At 40.8% G+C, this 22,694-nt stretch overlaps 2 protein-coding genes across 3 annotated transcripts in view; both read right to left on the bottom strand.

The window, feature by feature from the left end:
• Positions 1–1,315: 1,315 nt before the first annotated feature.
• CLK4 (CDC like kinase 4) lies at positions 1,316–10,103 on the bottom strand. Its single transcript, XM_003210440.4, is given in 14 exon segments — positions 1,316–1,668; positions 1,787–1,874; positions 2,063–2,142; positions 2,333–2,415; positions 2,734–2,863; positions 3,037–3,131; positions 3,234–3,400; positions 3,482–3,598; positions 4,580–4,646; positions 5,057–5,147; positions 6,342–6,567; positions 7,604–7,761; positions 8,399–8,458; positions 9,978–10,103. Coding segments are annotated over 13 exon segments (1,485 nt in total). The 5' UTR covers positions 8,453–8,458; positions 9,978–10,103; the 3' UTR covers positions 1,316–1,539.
• A 4,205-nt stretch (positions 10,104–14,308) lies between these two features.
• Positions 14,309–22,694, bottom strand: part of RASGEF1C (RasGEF domain family member 1C) — a 70,896-nt gene continuing 62,510 nt past the window's right edge. For both annotated transcript variants that reach the window (XM_003210439.4, XM_010719105.3), the window contains 2 exons: positions 22,041–22,113; positions 14,309–21,628 (listed from right to left, as the gene is read on the bottom strand). In XM_003210439.4, coding sequence (XP_003210487.1) covers positions 21,604–21,628; positions 22,041–22,113 — 98 coding nt within the window. In that variant the 3' untranslated portion in view covers positions 14,309–21,603. The remainder of the gene's footprint in view (positions 21,629–22,040; positions 22,114–22,694) is intronic.

Below are 22,694 nucleotides of genomic sequence, written 5' to 3'. Positions count from 1 at the left end.
CTCCGCGCGGGGATGGCGCCCTCCAGCGGAGCTGCCCGGGGCGGCACTGCGACTGAGAGAGAGCTGCGAGAGCGCTGGGCGCGGGGAGCCGCTTCCTCCTGCACTTCTGATTTTATTCTATTTAGCGGGGAGTCTTAAGTTCTGCTCCTATATAAACACTGAACACCTCCAGACTTGGCCAGACATCGGCTTTCTCTGTTACAGATTGCATCACACCAACTCCTGACTCATCTATAAAACACCATCAGATAACACTCAGCTCATATGCTGCAAACACAAATTAGCAAAAGCTACAAGTACTGCTTAAGCATGAGCACGCAACCTTTCACTTTCTAATTCTGATAGTGCTGATTTATAGTTATTTTTATAGATAGAAAAATATATATGCTGCTCTTTCTCCTCTGCCTTTGATTTGCATTACTTATGTTGATATGCTCAGCCAAGCGCCTGCTTTGCACCTGAGGAATGTGTGGGACAGAAAGCAGCGTGGGAGGATTCACAGTCCTCCTCAATCCCACCACACTCACTGCTGACCGAGTCGAAACCATTCAGTTCTATCTTGCAGAGGAGAAACAACGATATGAGCAGCCCAGGAAGGGGGTCTGGCTGAGGGCATAGCACCAAGCTCAGGAGGTGGCACTGCTTACGAAAGATAAGCTTTCAAAGCATCCTCCCAGCTACAGCATAACTGATAGGCATGTCTGAAGCCTCTTGCAAATTAAGACTACCCCACGTATCTGTGGAACAGACATCAGTTTCAAATCTTACTGAGCTTTAGGACATACACATGCAAACACAAAACCTGAACTCGGTCTCCTGTGGAGCTGACAGAGTTTGCAGTTTCTCTCAAGATAAGACTTGCGTGCTAAAGCCTGCAATAAATGGCCAAAACTTGCATACTGCATCTGGAGTGGTAGACAGCCAAGACGAGCCCTTCCCACCTGCCCAGTAAGCCCTCCACACTGCACCAGTGAGTAAGAGCTAGACAAAAAAACAGCTACTCACACATGGAAGGGCAAAAGCTACCCAAGAAAATAAAGCAGCACCACTCAGGCCCTGTGTTCAGGAGTTGCAATTGAGGACCCACCCTCATCCTTCCTCTGTGACAGGCTGATCAGCGTTTCCCAGTTACCAAAATTACTTGTTCATCATTACACAGAAATATATATTTGAAGGCTTCAGGACCATCTGGTAACCACTGCAAGAGAAGGGCCTAAAGATGCCACAATGAATTCAGGGCCTATCTCAGCCAAAAAAAATGAGACTGCTGCACCCTCCGAAGAAGTGGGTGAAGTTTCAAAGAGAAAACAGTTTTCAAAAATGAAAATTACTTTTATTTTTTCGCTTCGATATCCATAATCAAGACTACAACTGCTCAACAAGATAAACATGACAGTTTACAAAACAAAAGTATTTACAGACTTAACTGTACAAAATAACTTAAAAGTTTACAAAAGTTTCATGCAACCTTTGTTGACTGACACAGTCTAGGAAATCTCCTTGGAGAAGCATAAAAGACATTTGAATTCGTTTATTTTTTTAATGGGTCAAAAAAGGATGCTGCAAGGCTTCATCAAGAGTAATTCTTTTGGCTGGATCATACTCCAGCATCCTGCGAACGAGGTCAAACAGACTCTGATGATCTGTGTCTTGGCAATGCATGAATTCCTAGAAAAACAAACAAAGTATTTAAAAGCTCTTTCACATTTGTGAATCCAACACAATCTCGTGGTTTTATGCTTCTTGTCACTCCGTGACACAGGATAATCAAAATCTGCTCTCCTACCTTTAAAGGCTTACAGCGCCGCCTGACGTACCGGCCTGCAGAACTGTGTTCATCCCAGTCCAACTGGTTATGGTGAAAATAGTGCTTTCTGTGTGACAAGAAAAAGATGCTGTCACTGTTAGGACTGTTCCCAACTGCTTACCCTCAGCTAAAGCTGACACAATCTCTCACAACAGACTAGCAGCTAACAAGCCTGCAAGTCTTAACTGGAACATTTAAAATTGCTTTTACAACAGGAATATACTAGGCAACTTACTCCTTCTGTCATGTACTTACCTGGATTTCTTGATCATATGAGCTGGCAGAGGCCCCAGTATTCTTTCCATCATTGCCAAGTGTTCTTTACTATCATGTGTCTGTGTTTAAAAAAAAAAAAGCCACATTTGCCAAAGTATCACTGCAGCATCTTGTTTTGACGATCTTATCTCTGTAATACTCATATCTTGTAAGGTTAAGCCTATTAAACTAAATGTTGACTATATGGCATTACAAGATCAAAGTCAGGAATCTGTAACAAAAATGTTCCACTTAACTTTACATGCATACCTGAAACACTGTAAATCCCAGATAATACTCAATTAGAATGCAGCCAATACTCCAAACGTCACAGGGTTGCGACCATCCCAGTGCTGCAAAACATGCAAAGTTTCTTTCACTTTTTAATATATTCTTAAAATCTGCAAACCATGAAGGATACATTCTGTTTTCATGCATCATCTGATGCCTGCCTTCCCCATTCACATCCCTCCCCACCCTGGTTGGTAGGGAGAAGGAGGGATGTGTCTCAAGTTCAAGAAATTTTTCCTTCTACTTCAGACTTCCAAAAAGTCACCACCTTTAAGAGATGGCTCAACTGTGAGAACCATGAGCCACCCCTCCAGTTTACTAAATAATGACATCAGGATGAACTGTAGTTATCTGTCAGAAGTTTGAAGGCTTCCACTGACCTAAGATGACCTCAGGAGCCCTGTAATGTCTCGTGGACACCAAAGTGCTGTGATGTTCATCATCAAAAGTTGCGCTTCCAAAATCAACCACCTTTATGTCTGTGTTCTTTAAGGTGCGCTCATCTCGCTTCTGTAAGAGAATCCAAGTGCTATTTGTTACTATTTTTAAAAGCATACTCATGCAAAAGACATCACATTATCAATTTAAACTGTTTTCAGAATTCCAGTTAACACAGTTGTGCTAAAAAGGAAACTTCAGATGAAGACAGAGTTGCAATGCTGAGAGAACAAGCACACACTTACCATTTTTGCGTTGTACTTCACTATGTAATCAGACTCCACAAACAAAATATTTTCAGGCTTTAAATCTGTATGAGTTAATTTATTATGATGTAAAACTGTAAGAAACAAAGGAAAAATATCCCATCATTAACAGATTAATTTACCAAAGTGAAAAGAGAACATAAACATGTTTGGTAACAGTAATCAGGCTTACTTACAGTTTATAGATTGGCAGATCTGATAAGCCATATTTCTAATGTCATTAATATGAAATGGCAGAAAGCTGTTTTCCTTAATGAAATCATAGGTGCTAAGTCCAAGCAGCTCAAAAACAATGCAAACATGGCCATGATGATCAAACCATTCCAGCATTTGGACACAGCGGCTTAAAAAAAAATAAGAATATAAACACACAAATTCATTCCTTTGGTGAGTTCTTGGTATGCTTCTCTACATCCATACTCACAAAGTGCTGCTGGGATCCATGGTGTTCAAGTGCTCCAACACCTGTATTTCTGAGCGGGCTGCCTCTCGGTATCTACCAACATTTTTCACTATTTTAACTGCTACATGCATTCCTCTCCTTCAAAATACAGAGAAATATCACAAACAAAACCAGTTATTATTCAACATCTACATAGCCAAAGCAGTCTAGTTACAATAAAATGAACACACACAAAAAAAATCAAAGGTCACAGATGATTACAAGCCAGATTAGGGGAAATGTGACTGAAGCAAATTCCAAAGGAAAGCTAGGTAATACTTTTTTTTTTTTTTGAAGTAGAAACAGTTCTTGTTAAGCTCATACACCCACAGCACACACTACGTTAACTATTTCTGAGACTTAGACAGCTCATTTACTTTGAACAAATATCAGGAATCTACCTAAAAGATGACACAAAAACTTGCAAATCTCTCTTCTGAGAAAACAACTGCAAGAATTTGTCCATTTTTTGGCAGCTTACGTAACTTGTTCCAGCTCTCAGTGCTCCTAAAGGCATCAGTGCATTTATTTTATTGCAGTAATTCATTTTATTAAGTTTGTATCCTGAATATTTTGTGCTTGTACAAGCAAATCTGCACTCAGTAGCACACTGAAACGCTAAGGATATTACTCTAAAGAACACAGCCACACTAAGTCTACTCTATCCTATTCTCTCACTGACAATTTTAAACCATCTCTGTACTTCGGAATACCTTCTGTCTTCACAACATGATCTCAGGCTCCAGTAATTAGTGATTTGTACCATGCACTTAAATAGTTTGTAAAGAAATACATGTATATACACACACAGAGACACACACACACAAAAAGGATTATTTTTGAAAGAAATCTTCTCGGGCAGATGTTTCTCAAGAAGAATGTGGCAAAATAAATTTACTGTTAAGGACAGATTCTCAAAATCTAAGAGGAAAAGCAACAACAAAAAAATTTCTTTATATGCCATCTTATAAAGTCAATACCATGCAAGGGCTGTCACAGAGCAGAAGGAGAAACAAAAAAAACTTTAATTTCCGAGCTGAGCAGCACCTTGTGGCACGAGGGGCACTTACTGACACTTACATATCATGATCTATGCACTCCACCACTTTTCCAAAAGCGCCTTCTCCTAAAGTCGCAACAATTTCATCTAAAAAGAACAAACCAAAGTCAGAATTATGTAACTACTTAGGTAAGAATGAATATTACTAATGCAGATCTTAAAATGTGCCATTACAAAAAGCATAATTACTTTAAATCTCAGCAACAGAACGTGTTATTTTATTGGACAGGCGTCATGAAAACAGTTAGCCAAAAAAACCCTATCTCTTGCTCTAATCTCAAAACTGAAGTTCATTTACTACTTGCAACTTTTTGAATACAGTACTTAAAACTCTACAGAAAAGAAGATATGCAAAAAAACAAAAGCACGAAAAAAACAAACAGAACAAAAAGAGTAATGAAGATTTCCTCAGCCCCCCTCCTCTGACATACTATTCTATAAACAGACTTTGGTGCTGAAAAGTTTTTTTAAAAAAAGTGTTGAAAAATGTTCTATACATCTTGCTCTTAGAACGTCTCCACTTTCTCAGATCAGGTGACCCTCCTCATCATCCTCTACACTCCTGGATCTTTTCCTTCGGTGACTCTTCTGGAAACGGCACCAAGATCGTCCAGCCAATCAATATATCAGAGTGAATTCAGGGCAGAATACGCAATTCATTCAGCGGGGAGATATTCAGGCATTCAGTAACGCACCAGGCCACGAACAGTTGGCAGGAGCAATTTCAAATTCAGTCCCCAGAAATTCACAGGGCACAGTTTATGTTACAGAAGAAAAACATGGCAAGGAACAGATTTTCAGATAAATACTTAAAGCGATAAGGCAACAGAAAAAAACAACACAATTTTGACTCTCAAATAGTGGCTTAATTGAAAACAGATTAAGTATGCAACGTCATTATTTCTAATACTTTGCTATCATATAGCAAAAAGCAATATTTGTTTACATAGCTAAGCTTACAGTCAGATGAAATGTCTTTATTTTTAAAATGTACAATTCTTCTCATCTAAATATTAAAGACTATCAAGTAATTTTACTTCCCTTGTAGATAAAGAGTGAAGAAAAATTACTTTCAAGCTACTGGTCTGCATGGCATAATCCACTACAACCTGCTGTTTCTATAGCAGGAACATGACATAAAATACTCACAGCTAAGATTGACCAGCAAGCATTGTGCCCATCATGAGAAATTCAGTGTGCCTTCTACGAAGGCAAGCAGCAAGCTTATCATATATCTTCAGTGAGACATTAGCTGCCATTGGCCACGCACATGGCTTAGTAAAGTTTCCTGAAATCAGGCGTAGAATTGTGCAGCTTCTTCTCATCAATTTACCAGACATGCATGTTCCATATACCCAATTGGGTTTATTTTAAAAGGCATTTTATTTCAATTGCTTTTAATAATAAGATGGATGGCATCTTACAGCCTACCTGAAAACCAGACAGTTCACTATGCTGCAAGACTAAAGGGATGACTGCTCTGTACAACAGCATAGTTACGTGCCTTCGTTTTCAAGGTAACATTTCTCAGAATAATCCCAGTGCTGTGGCTACTTGCTACCTCCATACCCAGTGTGCAGCTACTGCTGGCCCCCCCAACAGTCCCATCCAAAACTCATTACTAAGAACATACTCATATCCTCACAAATGGATTCAACTACAAATCCTTCAATAATAAAATAGTTCCCCAAAGTACTGTGATCAGGAATTGAAGTTCTAGCAGTCACTTAAGAAGTCTATTGCCACTAATTCATTAATAATAAAGTTAAAAATTACTCATACCGAATGTGATTGGTGACTGGAGCAATGATGCCTCTTATGCTTCCTTTTATGACTACTTTTCCTGCTCCGACCAGAGGATTTGCTATAGTGATGATGGTGACTCTTTTCATAGTCTCTCTGATAATGCCTGTGGTCATATACTTCACAGAAGTCATTTCTGTACTCCTCAACATATCTCCGGTCATGATGGTCTCTTTCATTTATGGCTCTATCGTCCAAATAATGACTGAAAATATATTTTAAGTGAATGTTCTCCACTTCAAAAACTTGCGGTTCCAACAAGATAAGTGATTGAACTGAGTTACACAGCATCCGTCTTTACACCAAAGAACTTTTCTAATTAACTCCCTCCTCAAAAGAAGTGGAGCTTTTCACATTACTTTGTTAGGAACTAATGACATTGTCAGTCTCAAATTCATAGTAGCCATCCACAGGAACAATAAATACATCATCAGTTCAGTTTGCATAGTAAGAAAGAAATCTGGCCTCAAAAAGGAGAGACACTTTCTAAAATACATCAAACAAATCAAGTTACAATCTCCAAAGCCAAAGGATAAAATGCTCCTGCTACAACAATAACCCCCTTCTGCTCTTCCAAAGCTCCAAGTATTAAAAAGTAAAGACAGAACCTGGAGATTTTAAGATAAGCAGTATTGTTCCTTAGTGCTCTACCGTCAACAATGAATACTTAAGAAAGTATCTGGATGAAGAATCTTCTGCCCAGAAAAAACAAAAGCCGAACAGCCTTAAAGCTGCAGAGGCAAGGAGCCCCAGCTGCTGTACACATACCCCTGCCAGCATTTTACAAGCATGACTATGAGCTCTTAAAAGAGTTCCATGGGATCTTCTTCTCAAAGGAAAAACAGAAAAACACATCCTTCCAGGGAAAGCAGGGTGGAAGAAAAAGCAAATTACCTCCACATTATTAAGTGAAATCTAACTCATACTTACCATTTATTAAACAAACCTTCTCTTCCCCTCCTTTTGTTCACATTAAAAGTAAGCAAACGGACACATTTTTCACTTGAAATTTAATACTGAATGTTTAACTGGTAATAGCGAACCAAACTAGTAACACTCATTGCTTTTATTAAAGAATTCCTATTTAATGATTTAAATCCTGCATACAAACTACCTCTTAAGCTTGTCTTGAGTCGAACCTTAAGGAATTACCAGCTCTGCACATCTAGAAACTCTTATCACGAACATCTATTTTAGATACAATAAGAAGTATTAGCACTACTCAATTCAGAGTCTTATACCTTTCTGAAACATGATTTGGTTTATAGTGCTTGCTTTCCTGTCCACTGCTGTGGGACCGTTTCCTGCGCTTACGGCTGCTGCTGTGCTTTCTCTGATCCCAGCTCCTCCTGTCATCCCACTCAGGGCAGTGGCTTTGTTTTGAATGGCGCATCTGCTCCTGAAAAACATAACAAACAAAAAACACAAACCAAACAAACAACACACACAAAAAAAACACACAGAAGACAAAAGTGTTACACTGATATTTGTAGCTGTGAGTCCATTACTGTAGTTTGATCAAATGACAGAACTAGAAAACCATTTCCTCAATTCTTCTTCCTTAGCTTCAACCTCACATTACTGAGGTGAGCAAACATAGTTTTCCCATCCTAACGCTGTTACGAAACACAAATCAAGGCTAAATGGGCCAACTCATCTTTGCTTAATAGCTTCAAACATGTTATCAGAGCGTGTTTTAAATAAACTCTCAAGTGACTAAAGAGAATCATTTCCTTAAAGAGGCTTCTCCTGGAGAGACCTTAACCTTCAAATATTCTGACAAACTGCAGATTTAGCTCTTCATACCATGGGTACATAAGTTACTACGTGAAAGCCACATATATGGGATGTGTTTGTTGGCCTCAAACACATCCCACAAACCTGTTGGGTTTTTTTTGTTGTTTTTTTAAGTAATCATACAGCGCATGTTGATAAATTAACCTAACTGAGGTACCACGAGCCAAGCCACAGTTTTTGAACTCTGCCAGCACGCAGGTGCTCCACAGTACAGCTGACTTGCCAAAGACAAAACCCACCAACTTCTGTTGCTGGACGTTATATGCAGGAATTCGGTGTTCAAACAGGTACATGCACAGCTGAAAAAAAAAAAGCAAAGCACAGCTGTAGAACTAAGAGTCCATCAGGATCGACTGCATGCATTTCATCTCCTTATCAAAAATAAGCTGACATATTTCCTTCAGTGTTCTTCTTTCTGAAGAGCAAACTAAGCATTTTCACAGTACTTAGTGACAGCAAGAACAGAAGTTTAGAAATAACTGTAACATTAAAAAATAAGGGCATTTCACTGTGCAAACTGTCACTAACAAAACTGGTTGCCTCTACACCAACTGGAGGCATGAAGAAGGGAATTTTTAGAACACATACATGGCAACCTGCTTCTGAAAAAGAAGTCTGCTAAGACACTTAACATTTCTGACAAGCGGGTAGTTAAAAAAAAAAATCACTTGCTTGTTTTACAGAAATGCTTTAAATACTGCAAAACTAATTGACTGGACATCTGAGTCAGATTCAGCTCTCCTGAAAATCTTATTCACATTAGTAAGAAATAAAAATATGAATCCACCAATAAACATGCCTGAAGGGTCAAGACAGAAATAAGATCTGTCAATGCTTCGTTTCTTATTTTCCTACCCACCTCTATAGCCATTTTTCTCTATTTCCAACCTATATAACTGTGAGACACTCTCAGGTTGCAGCTATTCTATTTTTGAGGTGGAAAGCATTCTGCTCCCCCAGCCAACTCTCTCACAGGTGAACTAAGGATTTTACTCCGTCCCATTTGCAGCCTGCAATGAGGCTCTACAAAAGGGGCAAATATTAAATAAAATCCCTACAAAAGAGCCCTGCAGAGGGAAGGTGGGCATTTCCCACGGAAATCTCGAGAAAAGGTTTTGCTGAGGACAAACCACTGATTAACTGCACTTCAGTCCAGAGTTAATAAAGACAGAAGCTGCGTGCCCTGAAGGGACCGGAGTAAATGCTGATGAGCACATAACGAGCAAGTAACTGCTGCAGACTGTTGGAGAACCAACCCGTGCAAGGCCCGATCCATTTCATAGCAGGATTTACCTTACGATTTTTATTTTTTTTTTGCGCTCTTGCGGACTCTCTCTAAATTTATGCACCGAAGCCCTTACGTAACACTGACAGCTGACACGAACACAAGCCTTCCTACACAGCTCGTGGTCCCAACGCGCCCCACGGGCCGCCCTCTGACCCGTTCCTCCACACGGGGCCGTGCAGCCGCGGCCCGCCGGCTCTGCGCACGCAGCGTTTTCTCAGTGCCCCCCCCCCCGCCAACCCGGCAAGCATCGGAAGGTCACGGCTCAGCTCCGCCGGCACGGCCGAAGTCCGCCGCCCTCCGTGCTCCGATTCCCCCGCTGCGCTGTACTCAAAGCTCCACAGGGGGCTGCTGGACCCGCGGGCCGCCTCGCACCGCACCGCCCTCCCTCACGCTGCTCCCCCGGCCCTGTGGCCCACCCCCATCGAACCCCTCCGCTCCAGCCTTCCTAGAAACAGTAAAGAGAGAGAAGAAAAAAGAAAAAAAGAAAGAAAAAAAAAGAACCGAAGAATCGGGCCGCCTCCGTCACTTACAGCTGAGAAAAAAGGCGAGCGAGACCCGCGTCCGCCCTGCGCGCACCAACAAAATGGCGTCGGCAGCCGAAGGCAGAACGCTGCTCCTCCACCGTCCGCCCCGCTCCCGGAAGCGCTGCGCACTGACGTCACACGCACGACGCAGAGGCGGGAGGGGCCGTTTGGGGGGGACGGACGGGACGCCCCGCCCCCTGAGCGCCTTAGTAATGGCGGGTTCCGTGAGGGCAGGTGTAGGACTGTGAGGCATTGCGCTCCCGCTCCGATTCCGGGGCAGCCCTGAGGAGCTGAGGTCTCAAATTCGCGTTGAGGTTCAAAGACCGCTTTCAGCATCACCTCATACAGAGAGCTGCTGTACCCCGGCAGACGTTGCAGCAAAGCGGTTTGGTGCCTGGTGGTTCCCACCGTTACAGCTGGCTTCAGGCTGGCACTTACGGTTTAAAGCAGCTCAAGTAGGGACTATACGAGCCTTCCCTGAGCGCAGGTCGTGCGGTGATCAAACTTTCTGCCCAAGTCAGCAGGCTGCAGTCTCCCCTCGGTGGTGCAGAATTGATCTGGCCCCACAACACAGGTGTTCCTGTGAGGAATCACGAGGACATTCCCATCCAAGAGAAGCGGGCATGGCAGAACTGGGGCCAGGCTGCTGTGCTACTGCCATGGGGTGCCCACACAGCGCTGCCCTCAGGAACTGTGCTTCCAGCCCAGACAAAAACTCCCAGGAGAGCAAACCCTGAATTCATGCAGTATACAGTGGATAAATGTGATTGCAAACTCCTCTAACACAGAAGAGATTTGTAGCACACAAAGAAAGAATGTACAAATGGGGGGAAGCTGCATCTGATAGGCAACCTTCCAATTCATTAATTCGGTGTTAATGAGTCCGCTCAGGGGGAGCATTACGGATCTCTGCCTGTTAGTGGGTGCACTGAAACATCCTGAACTCAGGACCTCTTTCCCAGAACGGCTTTAACACATTTTCCCTCTGACACACAGAACTTTCCTAACTGGAACACTGAGCACAGTGCCTAATGTGAGTGTTCCTTTAGTTGAACAAGTGGGCCTTTCTAACATTAGTTCCCAAACTATCAGCAAACAGTACTAAAATGGAAGACATTTAAATCTGGTTTTCACTAGATCAAAAGGCCTGTTTCTCTTCCTTTATTTGTTTTTTAAGAATAGAAACTGAGTTATGGAGCTCTATATATTGCCATTTGTCTTTAGAAAAGCCATGTTACCTTGTAGTCCTTGTCATACACCTAATCTCTCAATGCCAAGGACAGCTTTGACGGTTTGTTGTTTTAGCACATAAATCGTTTGTTATTTACAAAGATAGCAGTAAGGTCTGCAATGTTTTGCTTTCCCAACAGCCAATTTCCCTCAGCCCCAGCCTGAGGAATAGGCAGACTGCAAGCAACAGAAAGAAAAGATAAAGAGAATATCAAAAACAACTGTACCATGAAGCGGGAGAAGTTTCCTTCTAAGATATCTTGGTTGTCATCTGTTAGCAAAAAGGATCTTCAGACTGAAAAAAAGGGACAGAAATAACTGTTATTCAATATGAAAATGCGACACATGAGAGATAGTAAAATTTACTGTTTTCCATAAGAGGTTTTTGGCTGACAACTGAAGGAGGAATAAATCTGTCAGAAGTTAAGAATAATTAGCTTTTCATTTTGAGTAGTTTTGGAGAAGTGGTATATATAAATGTCGTACATTCTTCATATCAGACACACATAATGTAAATTAAGGAAATTTCACCCTGAAGCAAAAGCCTTACAACAGGCTTCACAGAGAGCAGCCTGTGTGCTGAATGCTACAAAGCAAACTTCCAAATATTGTTGTCTTTGTGCTGAACAGAGGACAGTGTGTTCAGAGATACCTCTGTAGACATTCCAAAGAAAAGTCGTATTGAGAGGAGTTCTTTTTCCTTCCTGTTCAGGAGGTGGCAGTGGAGACCCGGCAAAAGAGAGACATCAGGCTGCTGGAATTCAGGTGGTATTCCTGAGAAAGATAAAATCAGAAGTTCACTGGCCAGGACCAAGTGATGTAGTGCATAGAGAGTGAGAGCCCCTCTAGAAATGGCCGTTTTAAAAATGGCAATGATATAACAATGAAAAACCAAATTAGAGGAACTAAATCACAATGAAAATGGGAGGGAAACTCTTTTGAGTGCATTCAAAGCTCCTTCTGTTGCCAATTCGTTTGGCATTTCCTTTTGTTTATATGAGATATATCCTTGTTTAATTAGTTCCTACAACACCAAATGTGTGCGCAACTTGAGAGAGTAACTCACAATGGAACCACGCTTTACTTTGTTCTGTACAATAGAAGACATTACTCTGCACTGTTATTACCCCAGTGAGACCCATCTGTGCATGCATGAAAAGCTACATTCAGAACATTGCCCTCAAAATGCAATCTTGTATTGGTTCCTTTTTCAAGAACTTTACAGCAATAGATGATCCATCCTCACAGATGCCATTCAGGAGATGTAAATCTCATTTACTTTTCTTATTGTTTGGTTACAAAATTTAAAGCAGAGGTTGATTGCTTTGCCCAGAGCTTCAGAAGGAGGCTCAGTGACAGAGACAAAATCTCCTGGCTTTCAGTACTTTCAGAATTGTGCTTGCTTCTTTTAATTAAAATGTATTGGTTTTGTTTTTCTTCTCTCTGGTCGGTGCCTGAGTATAGTTGATTATTGGTTCTGCCTGTAGTTTGTGGATTTCTGCACTTCCAGGTTTTGAGTTTTACAGTGCTGAAGAGACTATCATAGTTGTGCCTTGCTTGGGAGCTCAAGGACAGAGTAATGACAACATGGCCTATTTAGAAGAGGCTGAATGATGGGGATGGAAAAAGAACACCAGGAACCTTTCTAAGACGTATCAGGGAAAAACGTTATTCATTTCACAAATCACTGTAACTAATGGGCAGGTGAGGAGCTGTCCCAGATTGTTGTGGCATGTGTGAATTCAAGAGATAAAGGGAGCTGTAGTGTGAATAAGCAGTGAGAACCCAGTGACAGTAGTACTTCCATCTCTTGACACTTTATTTTTTAAAGGGACACTTTTAGAAGGTTTGCACTTTATGCAGTAGAATGCAAAAATGCAAATAGCAACAGCAAAAAAAACAAGTTCAAATCTGGGCTTGGAGACACATTTCCCTCATTAATAAGTTACTGGAATTTTCCTTAGGGAAGCAGGGGCCCAGAACTTAGCGTATGTGCACTTGTGTTTATTTGCATTGGTGAAGTTGTGGCCCAGTGATGACATCGCTTCCTTCGAGCTGTGACAGTGGCCAAAGGAACTGCCTCTGCAGCCTGTGGCACATCCACACACCGTGTGAATCTGCTGCGGGCAATCAGAATGCTGTGCCCTCAGTGACTGGCAGACTGCTGCTAGGGCAAGATGTTTGCTTCCCAGTGTGTACGCTGGGTTTAATTTCTATAACACACAGTGCTGGGGTCACCCTGGGCTGAGCTGACCTGATCTGTTCCCTTCTATTGCAAGGCTCATAGGCTCTGCTGAAACTTCAGCTTCTCTCACTCTGCTTGTGGCATAATTGAGTCTTCCAAGGACTTTAACCTGATAAAGGTTACGGGGTTGACACTGGGAAGCCTGACTAAGCTCTAGTTCAGAGGAAATTCAGCTAGAGTTAGTTCCTCTTGGCAAGAGCTGTGCCACTGTGAGAGAACTGGGCTTGTTCACAGAAGTGTTCACTTCTGCAGGCTTTGCAGTCAGTGGTGCTGCTTACACAGCCAGGCAGAAAGCAACACACAGAAGCAATGTAATGCTTTATCAAGGAAACTCTATTGCTAAGCCTCTTTCTTTAAAACAATTTTAAGCTACTTGAAGCATGGATGTGTCTTACTGTACATACTTACTGAAATGAGTTCCCAAATAGAAGCTCTCCAACTACTGCAATACCAATAATAAAAAGCACACGTTTAAACATCAGCTGTACCACAAAGTTTTATAGGAACAGACTGAAAACATTCAGGCCAAGCTGCAGCTCTCATTGTGGTATTTTGAGCCTATGACTCCTTTTTGGGAAAACACATTATAGTGAGAAACAATAGAATTTGTCTCTTCCTTGCAGTATGAAGTGCAGTACAGTATTCCAAGTGTCTGAGTATGAAGAGAGAAGCAGTGCAGTGGAAGCAGGGAAAAGCAGACCCCACAGGTACTTTCACATCTATATCGTATTCATGAACTACAGCGTTGAGTCAGAACTCTCTCTGTATTTTTTGGTGTTTCAGAGCAATAATTTCCTTTTCAGCTCATTCTGTAATTCAGAGCTGTTGAAATCTCTACTTGAAATAAAACCGGGAAACAAAATGCACTCAGCTGGGCCAATTTTTTTTATTCTTCTTATTTGACACTCACATTACAAAATTTAGAAACCATAGACAGTTCAGGCAAACTGTTAAAACACAGTATAAATTAGGGGTTTTTAATATATAAATTCTATACACAGGTAAGTTAGCTTGAACATGACTGACAAAAGGATTTCATAACAATCTTACCACAACTGTATAAAAAGGCATGGGAGTAGGACTGGCACTATAATCATGAATGCGGGTTAAGACATTTTCCACAACAGCTATAAAGCATAACAATGACCATGCTATTCTTGCAGTGTTTATGGGGGTACAGTATGCATTTTACCATTAACATTTTGCAATATCTATGTACAGTCACAAAATCATAACAGCCACTTTCAAGTAACCTTACTGTTTTCTGCCTGCGCAGTTGATAAAGTGTTGGTAATTGCTTTGAGGACTTCCAACAAATCTACATGGTTTGAGTATTGTGGAGGGAAAAGGGATTTCAGTTCAGCCTGAAAATGAAATAGCTTAATTTAAAGAAAAAGCTGTGGAAAATACACAGCCTCTCATTACTATTGTTCACACAATCAGTACCTACCAGTCTTTTAATCCATATTTCCTTTTATCCTAGCTTACTCTTCCTTAAAAACTAATTTATTTCCGTTTTTTTCCAAGCACAGTTGTAAAAAGGAATTACAATAATAGATGAAACATAGAAGTTGCAAACAATTTGGGGTAATTTTTTGAAAGCACACATTTTCCAGGTGACCACGCACACATCTTTTAATTTCTCAGTCTGAACATAAGGACAGTTCTGCTTACTCATTTGTAAGACTGTGAATAAATGTTTTGGAGTAATATGCTCTTAGGGGATAGGTTTAAGATAGCTGGTACTGTCACATTTCACAGAGCTTGCTAAAAGTGAAAAAAACCCAAAACTAAAGTCTGATTTGTGATTCTGTGATTCTGATTTCTCACCTTTATATACTGATGAATACTCGCTAAAAGTGAAGAGTTCTGAAACCCAGAAGCCAATTTATCTTCCATCTGTGTTGCGTACTGGCAGTTTTATTTCACTTTACAGGCTGACTCGTAAGGGAAGTACTTGCCTGTTTGTAAGAATCGCATCTTAAAACACATCTCATAGCTGTGTGCTTGTATCTTTCACAAAGCTTTAAGAGTTAGGAGGATTTTACTGGAACAATTCCTTCTTCTTCAAGGTCATACTATAAGCAGTAATCCAGCTTGGGCTGTTATGAAAATACATCTTGTGTCAGCTGTCCAAACTATAGCCCCCATTTTCTCGATTCTGTGTACTCATATGCCAGACATCAGGAAACAATCACACGCTTAGCTGTCCCCCAAATATGGGGATTGTAGAAGCTTAATTAAATAATGAAAGCAATGATGCAATACTGACCAGTCACAGCTCACTGAGGAAGTTGCATTTCTCTAAAAGGTAGCTGGGTTCTGGGATTTTCTGGTCACACGTCCATTAATTAGACTGTGCACATTTCAGAATGAAATTTACTGTACAAGTATTTAACTTACAGAACATGTGAGTCCTGAACTTGAAGTCTTCTGCATTCAGGAAGGCCTGGGAGCAACGCTGCACTGCAGTTTTAGTCTGGGCTGGTACTTCTGGTGCCAGGAAGGAAGGGAGAAGGGACTCCTAAAGTGACAGCTCTGGTATATGAGTGCAGAGCCCATGTATGGCAGAGAACCAGAAAAATATTCCCATGGCATTTTGCAAGAGCTGTTTATAGAGCAAAATACCAATTCTGTGGAGGGAAAGGCATCAAGGGGAGAGATGGCAGTCCAAGCCACTCCGAATGTACAGCATTACAGTCTGAGTTTGGCCACAGTGCAAGGCAAGGGATCTAGACAAGTTATCCATAGTTAGCTTTATTCTGTAACCGAGGTTATAGCCTGAGTTTCAGTGTCTTGCACCTCTGCAGAGGGTATGAAATGCCACCCGTACAAGCTTAACTTCTAATATATATCTTGCATAGTATAAAAATGCAGAACGTGATGCCTTCTGTGCGCGCTGACAATGTAGCTGATATTTTTTACATATCTGAAAATATGCAAAAAGAACTGTAAAAGAAATAAATACAAACCAAATCTGCCTCCAGATCTGTTCCACTGAAAAAAAAAAAGTAACTTGTTTGTTGCCACCACTGCTCAACTCAGGGACTACAGAGCAGCTAATGTTGATTATAAAGAAAGGGATGCTCCAAGGCAGCGTGCTTTCCAACATATCCAATGTTAAAGTACTGGTACAGCTTGCTGCATGCATCACTATTTGTCACTGTATTCTCTCCTGCCTTGGCTTGCCCAGCTGCCACTGATATTAATAGGAATAGCACATGCACAGTTATCTTTTTCCACTCTGCTGCCATGCTGTGAAATACAAAAGTTAACAACCGTCAAGGTGTTACTCATAATTCTTTAGTACTTATTTTATCATGCTGCTTGGATCTTAAAATCTCTGTCAATGAAGTAACAAATTCTCCACTGTTTTCCAGCCCTCTCGAGGAACTTCTAGTTCCAAGAATTTTCTTGTAATTATTCTGTTGGCTGGAGGATGAAATACATTTTGCCTCGGGTGAACTTCCAATAATTTCCTACCTTTCCAAAGCACTGTATTCCAGCTTCACAAACCTCAGGGCTTGGACAGGGCTTTGCATGACAGTTTGTACTGGAAGCATCTATCACTGCTGCACCCCATCAGTGTACGCACTGCTCTATGGATACCAGATATGTCGATGCTGTTCCCCAGACACAATTCAGTAATTCCCTGCACCAAATACTGAGGTAATCTCATTTAACAGATAACATTAACAAAAAAGAAAAGAATGTTTTTGGCCCACAGTTGAGCCTTTGAGAAGGGAGCAAGGAGCTTTGCCACGCTTCCTCACCTCTTCCTAATCCTATTCTGCAGGCGCAACAATGGAAATACTCAGTTTACAATCAAAGGGGTTTTAATTTCTGATAAAAGACACTCCTGAGACAGTAAGGCTGATTTCTACTGCTTTAAAAAAAAAGGTTTCAAAGCCAGAAGGCCAAATGCTCTCAGATGTAAATTAATTCTCTGGATCAAATTCCTTGAATTTGCTTCTGAAACTTCAGCAACGTCAGAGAAGACATTTGCCAAGTCTGGATTTTCACCCTATTAAGTGCACCTGCCTATCTGAGAGTTAGAACTGGTCCTAACAAAAGACCAAGGACTATTCAAGTTGCCAATGTAATTTAATCCCTATGAATAACCTGAAGCAGTGCTACAGTTACAGCACTGCTCCAAAACCCATCAAAATCAATTGGAGTTTTTTCCCTGGCACATCACTGAGCTTGAGCTTGGTCTCTCCCATAAAACACAGTCATTATTAGGCCAGATACTGTAAGCAAAACAGTATATTTTCTACCAACACATTTTCTTTTTGATAACTCCAACTATATATTCAGTAATCTGAATGGTGTTCTAAGCTGGATTTACCATCGTGCAAACCAGTGCTCGTGTGCTTTAAGAAAAGGTGCATAAACTATTGCAATAAAACATGATAAACTAACCAAGGTATCAGTAATGGGCTGGTCTGATTGTAAGCAGGTGATTATCTTATCAATACTGACCACATCTTAACATAGTTCCAAGCTAAGGAAAACATCTCTATGCTTGAACTGATTCTAATTCGAAGTGCCTTAGCAGCCGTGTCTGCACTGTGTTGATCCCAGCACTGCTGAGATCACAGTTTGATTCCAGACCTGCATGTGCTCTATCTGTGTGGGGAGCTCCCACCAGTCGTACAGCAGGACTGCCACCTGCCTAGCAGAGGGATTACGATGTGCTGTGCAATTGCACCCTGGTGCGTGGGGTTCCTCTGGGTGAGACTCCACGAGTTTCCTACCTTCCAAATTCAGTCAGAGGAGATCTATGTTTAATTATCTATCCAGCTTTTATGAGGTGATGTGATTGATGCTGATGTGAAATTGAGGGCGAGATTGTATGATTAACTGTCTTTTGGAAGGCACTGAGCAAGTTCCTCTGCTGACTTCAACACAAGCTGAAGGCACACAACTCGTATTTTGATGAGCTCTGGATCTAGCCCTATGTTGCAGAATGGCACTCTCAAAAAATGAAATACAGGACCACTCTGATTACACAAGAGGAGTGCAGAAATGATTTAATATATTTAGGTCTTTTCACATATTGCTGTTTGGGAGAAGCTAAGTTAATGCTTCTGAAAGTCATCTCACTGGCTTAAGGATGATCTGGGGCTTCTGAAAGTCCCACTAAGACGCTCATCTCTAGTTTTGCACTGTTCTCTGTGCTGCATTAGCTCGTGCAGTTATCAGGGAGGCAAATTCACTAAAAAATAGTGGTGGAAAGCCATGGCATAACTAACTGTAACTTGTCTTTGTGTTAGTCTAATGACTACATGCCTTACAGTTATTTTGCAAGGTGCAAGCAGCATTTCTGGAGATCACACACTGTTCTGAGTACTGGCATCAATATGCCATGCACCTCTGTGAGGCATTAATTGCTTCAGTATCCACCGAGAGATGAGGATGTTTAGCACCTTTGAAAAAAAACCCTTTTAAATGTGGAATTATATAAAGGCTTAAAGACGATCTGGTGCTTCTGAAAGTCCCACTAAGCCCTTAATACCTCCCTAAATCTAACTTCAGTGCTTTCATTTTGGGGATTGAAAATTTTGGACTGTGAATGTAATTTAGTTTGCAGCAGTGATAAATGCTATGAGTCCAAATTTTAACTCATACTTACAAAATTGCCTGAATTCACAGAAGGTACCCGAGGATGTAAAATATCATGAGAAATGAAAATTCGATTCATCTTTGGGTGTTATCACCTCAGCTACACCGGCCTCTATTGATCACTGGAAAATGATCATTTGCACTTTAAAAAGCAGTTTTAGGGAAAGGCCCATCCACCCACAGTGGGTTTCAGATAACTAAAAAATCTGTTCTGCCATGAAGTCATGCTGTGCATGTGTAATACAGACATTACAAACAACAACAACAAAAAACCATTTAGCAAACACATGTAAGCATTGCCATTGTTTATGGATATGGTTATGGTTATTGCTCTGGATTTGGTTGGAATTAAACAATTTTTTAATGGCATCATTTTGGAAATGGTTCTGCTGGAAGCAATGGCTATGTGTGTGTGTTTCCCTGTATAGCTCTCAGCTCATGGACACAAATTAACAAACAGTGTATCAACAGTATCACCGGAATAATTGCTCCTTGGCTGGAAGGATGCCATCCCATCCTCACACTTAGTTCTTCCATACAGAGCCCGAGTACAGACATGACATTTTTATGTTCCCCCTGCTTGAACTTGTGTGCAGGTAGATAAATGAAGAGGAGAATCAGCGCTCTCCATCACATCCCTGTGTATGCACATCTAAAGAAGCTGTCCTGGACAGTTCAGCCAGCTGCAAGAGTGGATGCCATGTGGCCATGATCCAGACTGCAAAGGTTTCCACAGATCAAAACCCAACCTAAGAACTGCACTGGAGACACCAAGCGTTAACATATGACACAGAACATGTCTCAGGCCATTGTTCTCGAGATCAGCTCAGCTGCCTGGGCTGCCCTCAAATACTGCCTCACAAATGCCTCATATTTCAACGTCTCACCCAGGCATGGACAACCTTTGCGAGGTCTGGCAGCGGGCAGGAGCAGTTTCAGCTTTCTGTCTAAAAGCGCAGGCCAGTACAGACAGCATTTATGATTAGCTTCAGTTTTCCAAACCCTATGGCCATTTGGAATCACTCTAAATTGAAATACAGAAGTTAATGATTTCAAAGAAAGCTTTATGTCCTGCTATTATAGACAGAGTGGAACATCTGAAAGGTCAGCATCAAGTCAGTAATAAAGCAAAGTATCACATGGCGTTCAGGTTTCAGCTAAGCTTTTTGAGGTTTTTGGGGGGGCAAGTGGGAACAGCCCTTCCACATACATACAGTCCTTCCACACACAAACTCTTCTGGCTTTTGACTCTACCATCCACATAGTTCATTATCACTTATTATATATGTTAAAGTAGCACCATGATCACTATACAAATTTAAAAAGAAGACGTAGTCCCTGCTTGCTATTACCTGTAAGGAAGTGGTAGATACTGTGTAGAACCTAAAAACTAAAGAGGAAGAAAATGGTTATCTGCTAACAAATGACAGATCTTGCACTTGAGTGCATTCATTCGAGCCTGAAACCCTTTCTTTTTTTTAAAGAAATTACCCTTTGTCTTATAGAGCAATTATTTCTTCCTTCCAATCCTCTTAGTATCAAATTGCAAAATAAACAGTACTGTCTAATACTGTACAATAATGCAGTATCCTTTTTCTTTAAGTGTGATAAAGCCCTCTAAAGGATGCACCTCGGCAGGAACGAAATTATGGAATAGGCTACGCACATTAAATAGAGGTAAACTTCTCTACAGAGTCCATCTTCTTCAGTTCAGCTTTAAATGTTGGGTGTAGGGGGTCTTTAAGGACTACCATATACAACCTCCTTAGATCTGCCAACATTCACAGTAAGAAAAACAACAGCAGAGGCAGGAATAGTAACTAAGCCATAGTCATACTTCAGATTGTTCTCTGTAAAAATTCATGGGATTTGCACAGCTCTCCCATGCTGATGTGATCCATATGTGACATACATGGATATCTATGAGCGAGTGATGTCATTTTCATCCACTGGAAGCTTATACCTGTTGCAGTCAGTGCTTTGTTCAACAAGGCTGGGGGACTGCTAATGTTAGATTAAGTAGTTCTTTCTTCATTCAGCAATTAACCAGATTGCTGCTATGTCTGATTTAATTTTATAATCCTCAGAGGGTTTAAAGAGCTGCTGTCTGAAGCACCTGCTTCTGAAATATTTATTTCTATTTTTTGTCTTTTTTTTTTTTCTTTCCTCCCTTTAGCAGTACCATGGTTCTCCATGCTCCTGATTTTCTTCTATTTTCCTTCAGAGGCAAAAGTTACAGTGATCCTGACGCAGTTTGGGCACAGCCACAAATAATCTGTTTGTCCTTCCTCTCTGTCTCAGAGTTAGAAAAGCGTCCTTGTGCACAGTTCTGTTGATTTCAGTGGATGAATCCAGTTCATCCATCACGTTAGGCAGTCAAAAAAAAGAAAAAAAAAAAAGAAAAAAAAACAAAGGCTAAAAAAAACTCAAAAAAAGAATTTGTCTAAATCCCAAACAGGCATCTTTGGAATCAGTAGTGCAAAATGTTTGCGGATTTCTTTTCTTTGACCTACTGCAGTAATCTCTTTATCTTCAAGTCTTTCCTAAAATAGTGGATCTGTAAATTTAAAACATAAGAACAATGAATGAGTAGTAGTTATAAAGTGTGTTGGTTTTCTGTTTCCTTTGTTTTTACATCACTGTCTTCGGATTCTCATTTACACCAAACCGTGTTACATCTCTTATAAGAGACACAGACTGTAGGAGGAGTCCATTAAACTTGGAGACCTCTACTGCATGGCTACAGCGCTGCAGAAACGTACAAGTGGAGAACAATGTCCTTTAAATGGTGGATAATTTGAGATTAAGATTAGCTTTTATCAGGGCAGCTCCAGCTCCGTAAATTAGTCATAAATGGAAAAGACCTCCATCAGAGGTCACACTTGCAACGCCAGCACTTTACAGGCTCTGCCTATCCATGCAGCGTTTTGAAAGTACGTTAGAATTGAGCTGATAAAATGAGAGGTTACCTTAAGGATTTCCATCTGTCTTTTTCTGTTTGGTTTTCCGGACTTTCACTTTCATAAGAAGCCAGATATAAACCTGGAAAAGTTAAAGATATGTTGTTTCAACAGAAACAGTAAATCCCTATGTCTGCATTCATGTATGTCCTATCCTATAACATATCCTGTTCTTACAAGAGTAAGGACAGCTTGTTTTAAGTTCGTGGCTCACCACACTGCTGGCAATCAGCAGGACTCTGCTGCTTAGTTCACATTTCTATCTTTGGAAATCTGTTAGGTTAGTTTTGATGGAAGAGGAGCCCAGAGTTAAAATGTGTTAGCATGACCTGCTTATAATAATATCAAACAGTGAAATGATCTCCATTAAAAAATGAGAGATTTGATATTGTGGCAAATAAACTTTTTATGTTTAAGACTATTCCCATCACTTAACACAACTTAATCTTCCTCAATCTCTTTAAGGCCTAATGGGACATGGTATCTTAAATGAATACAAAACAGCCTCAAGATAAGAATGAGTTACAGAAACCAGAGATGGAACACAGTAGAAGAAAATAAACAGGTCTCCTTTTCTGCAAAACTTTGCCATGAGGGTGAATTTTATGGTACCAACATGCACCTAGTCTGTACAGCTTCCTTTACACAGGCTGGTGGTGCATT

The sequence above is a fragment of the Meleagris gallopavo genome, chromosome 15 (genome assembly GCF_000146605.3).
Source record: "Meleagris gallopavo isolate NT-WF06-2002-E0010 breed Aviagen turkey brand Nicholas breeding stock chromosome 15, Turkey_5.1, whole genome shotgun sequence".
Lineage (NCBI taxonomy): Eukaryota > Metazoa > Chordata > Aves > Galliformes > Phasianidae > Meleagris > Meleagris gallopavo.
This window is presented reverse-complemented; position numbering and strand designations above follow the sequence as displayed.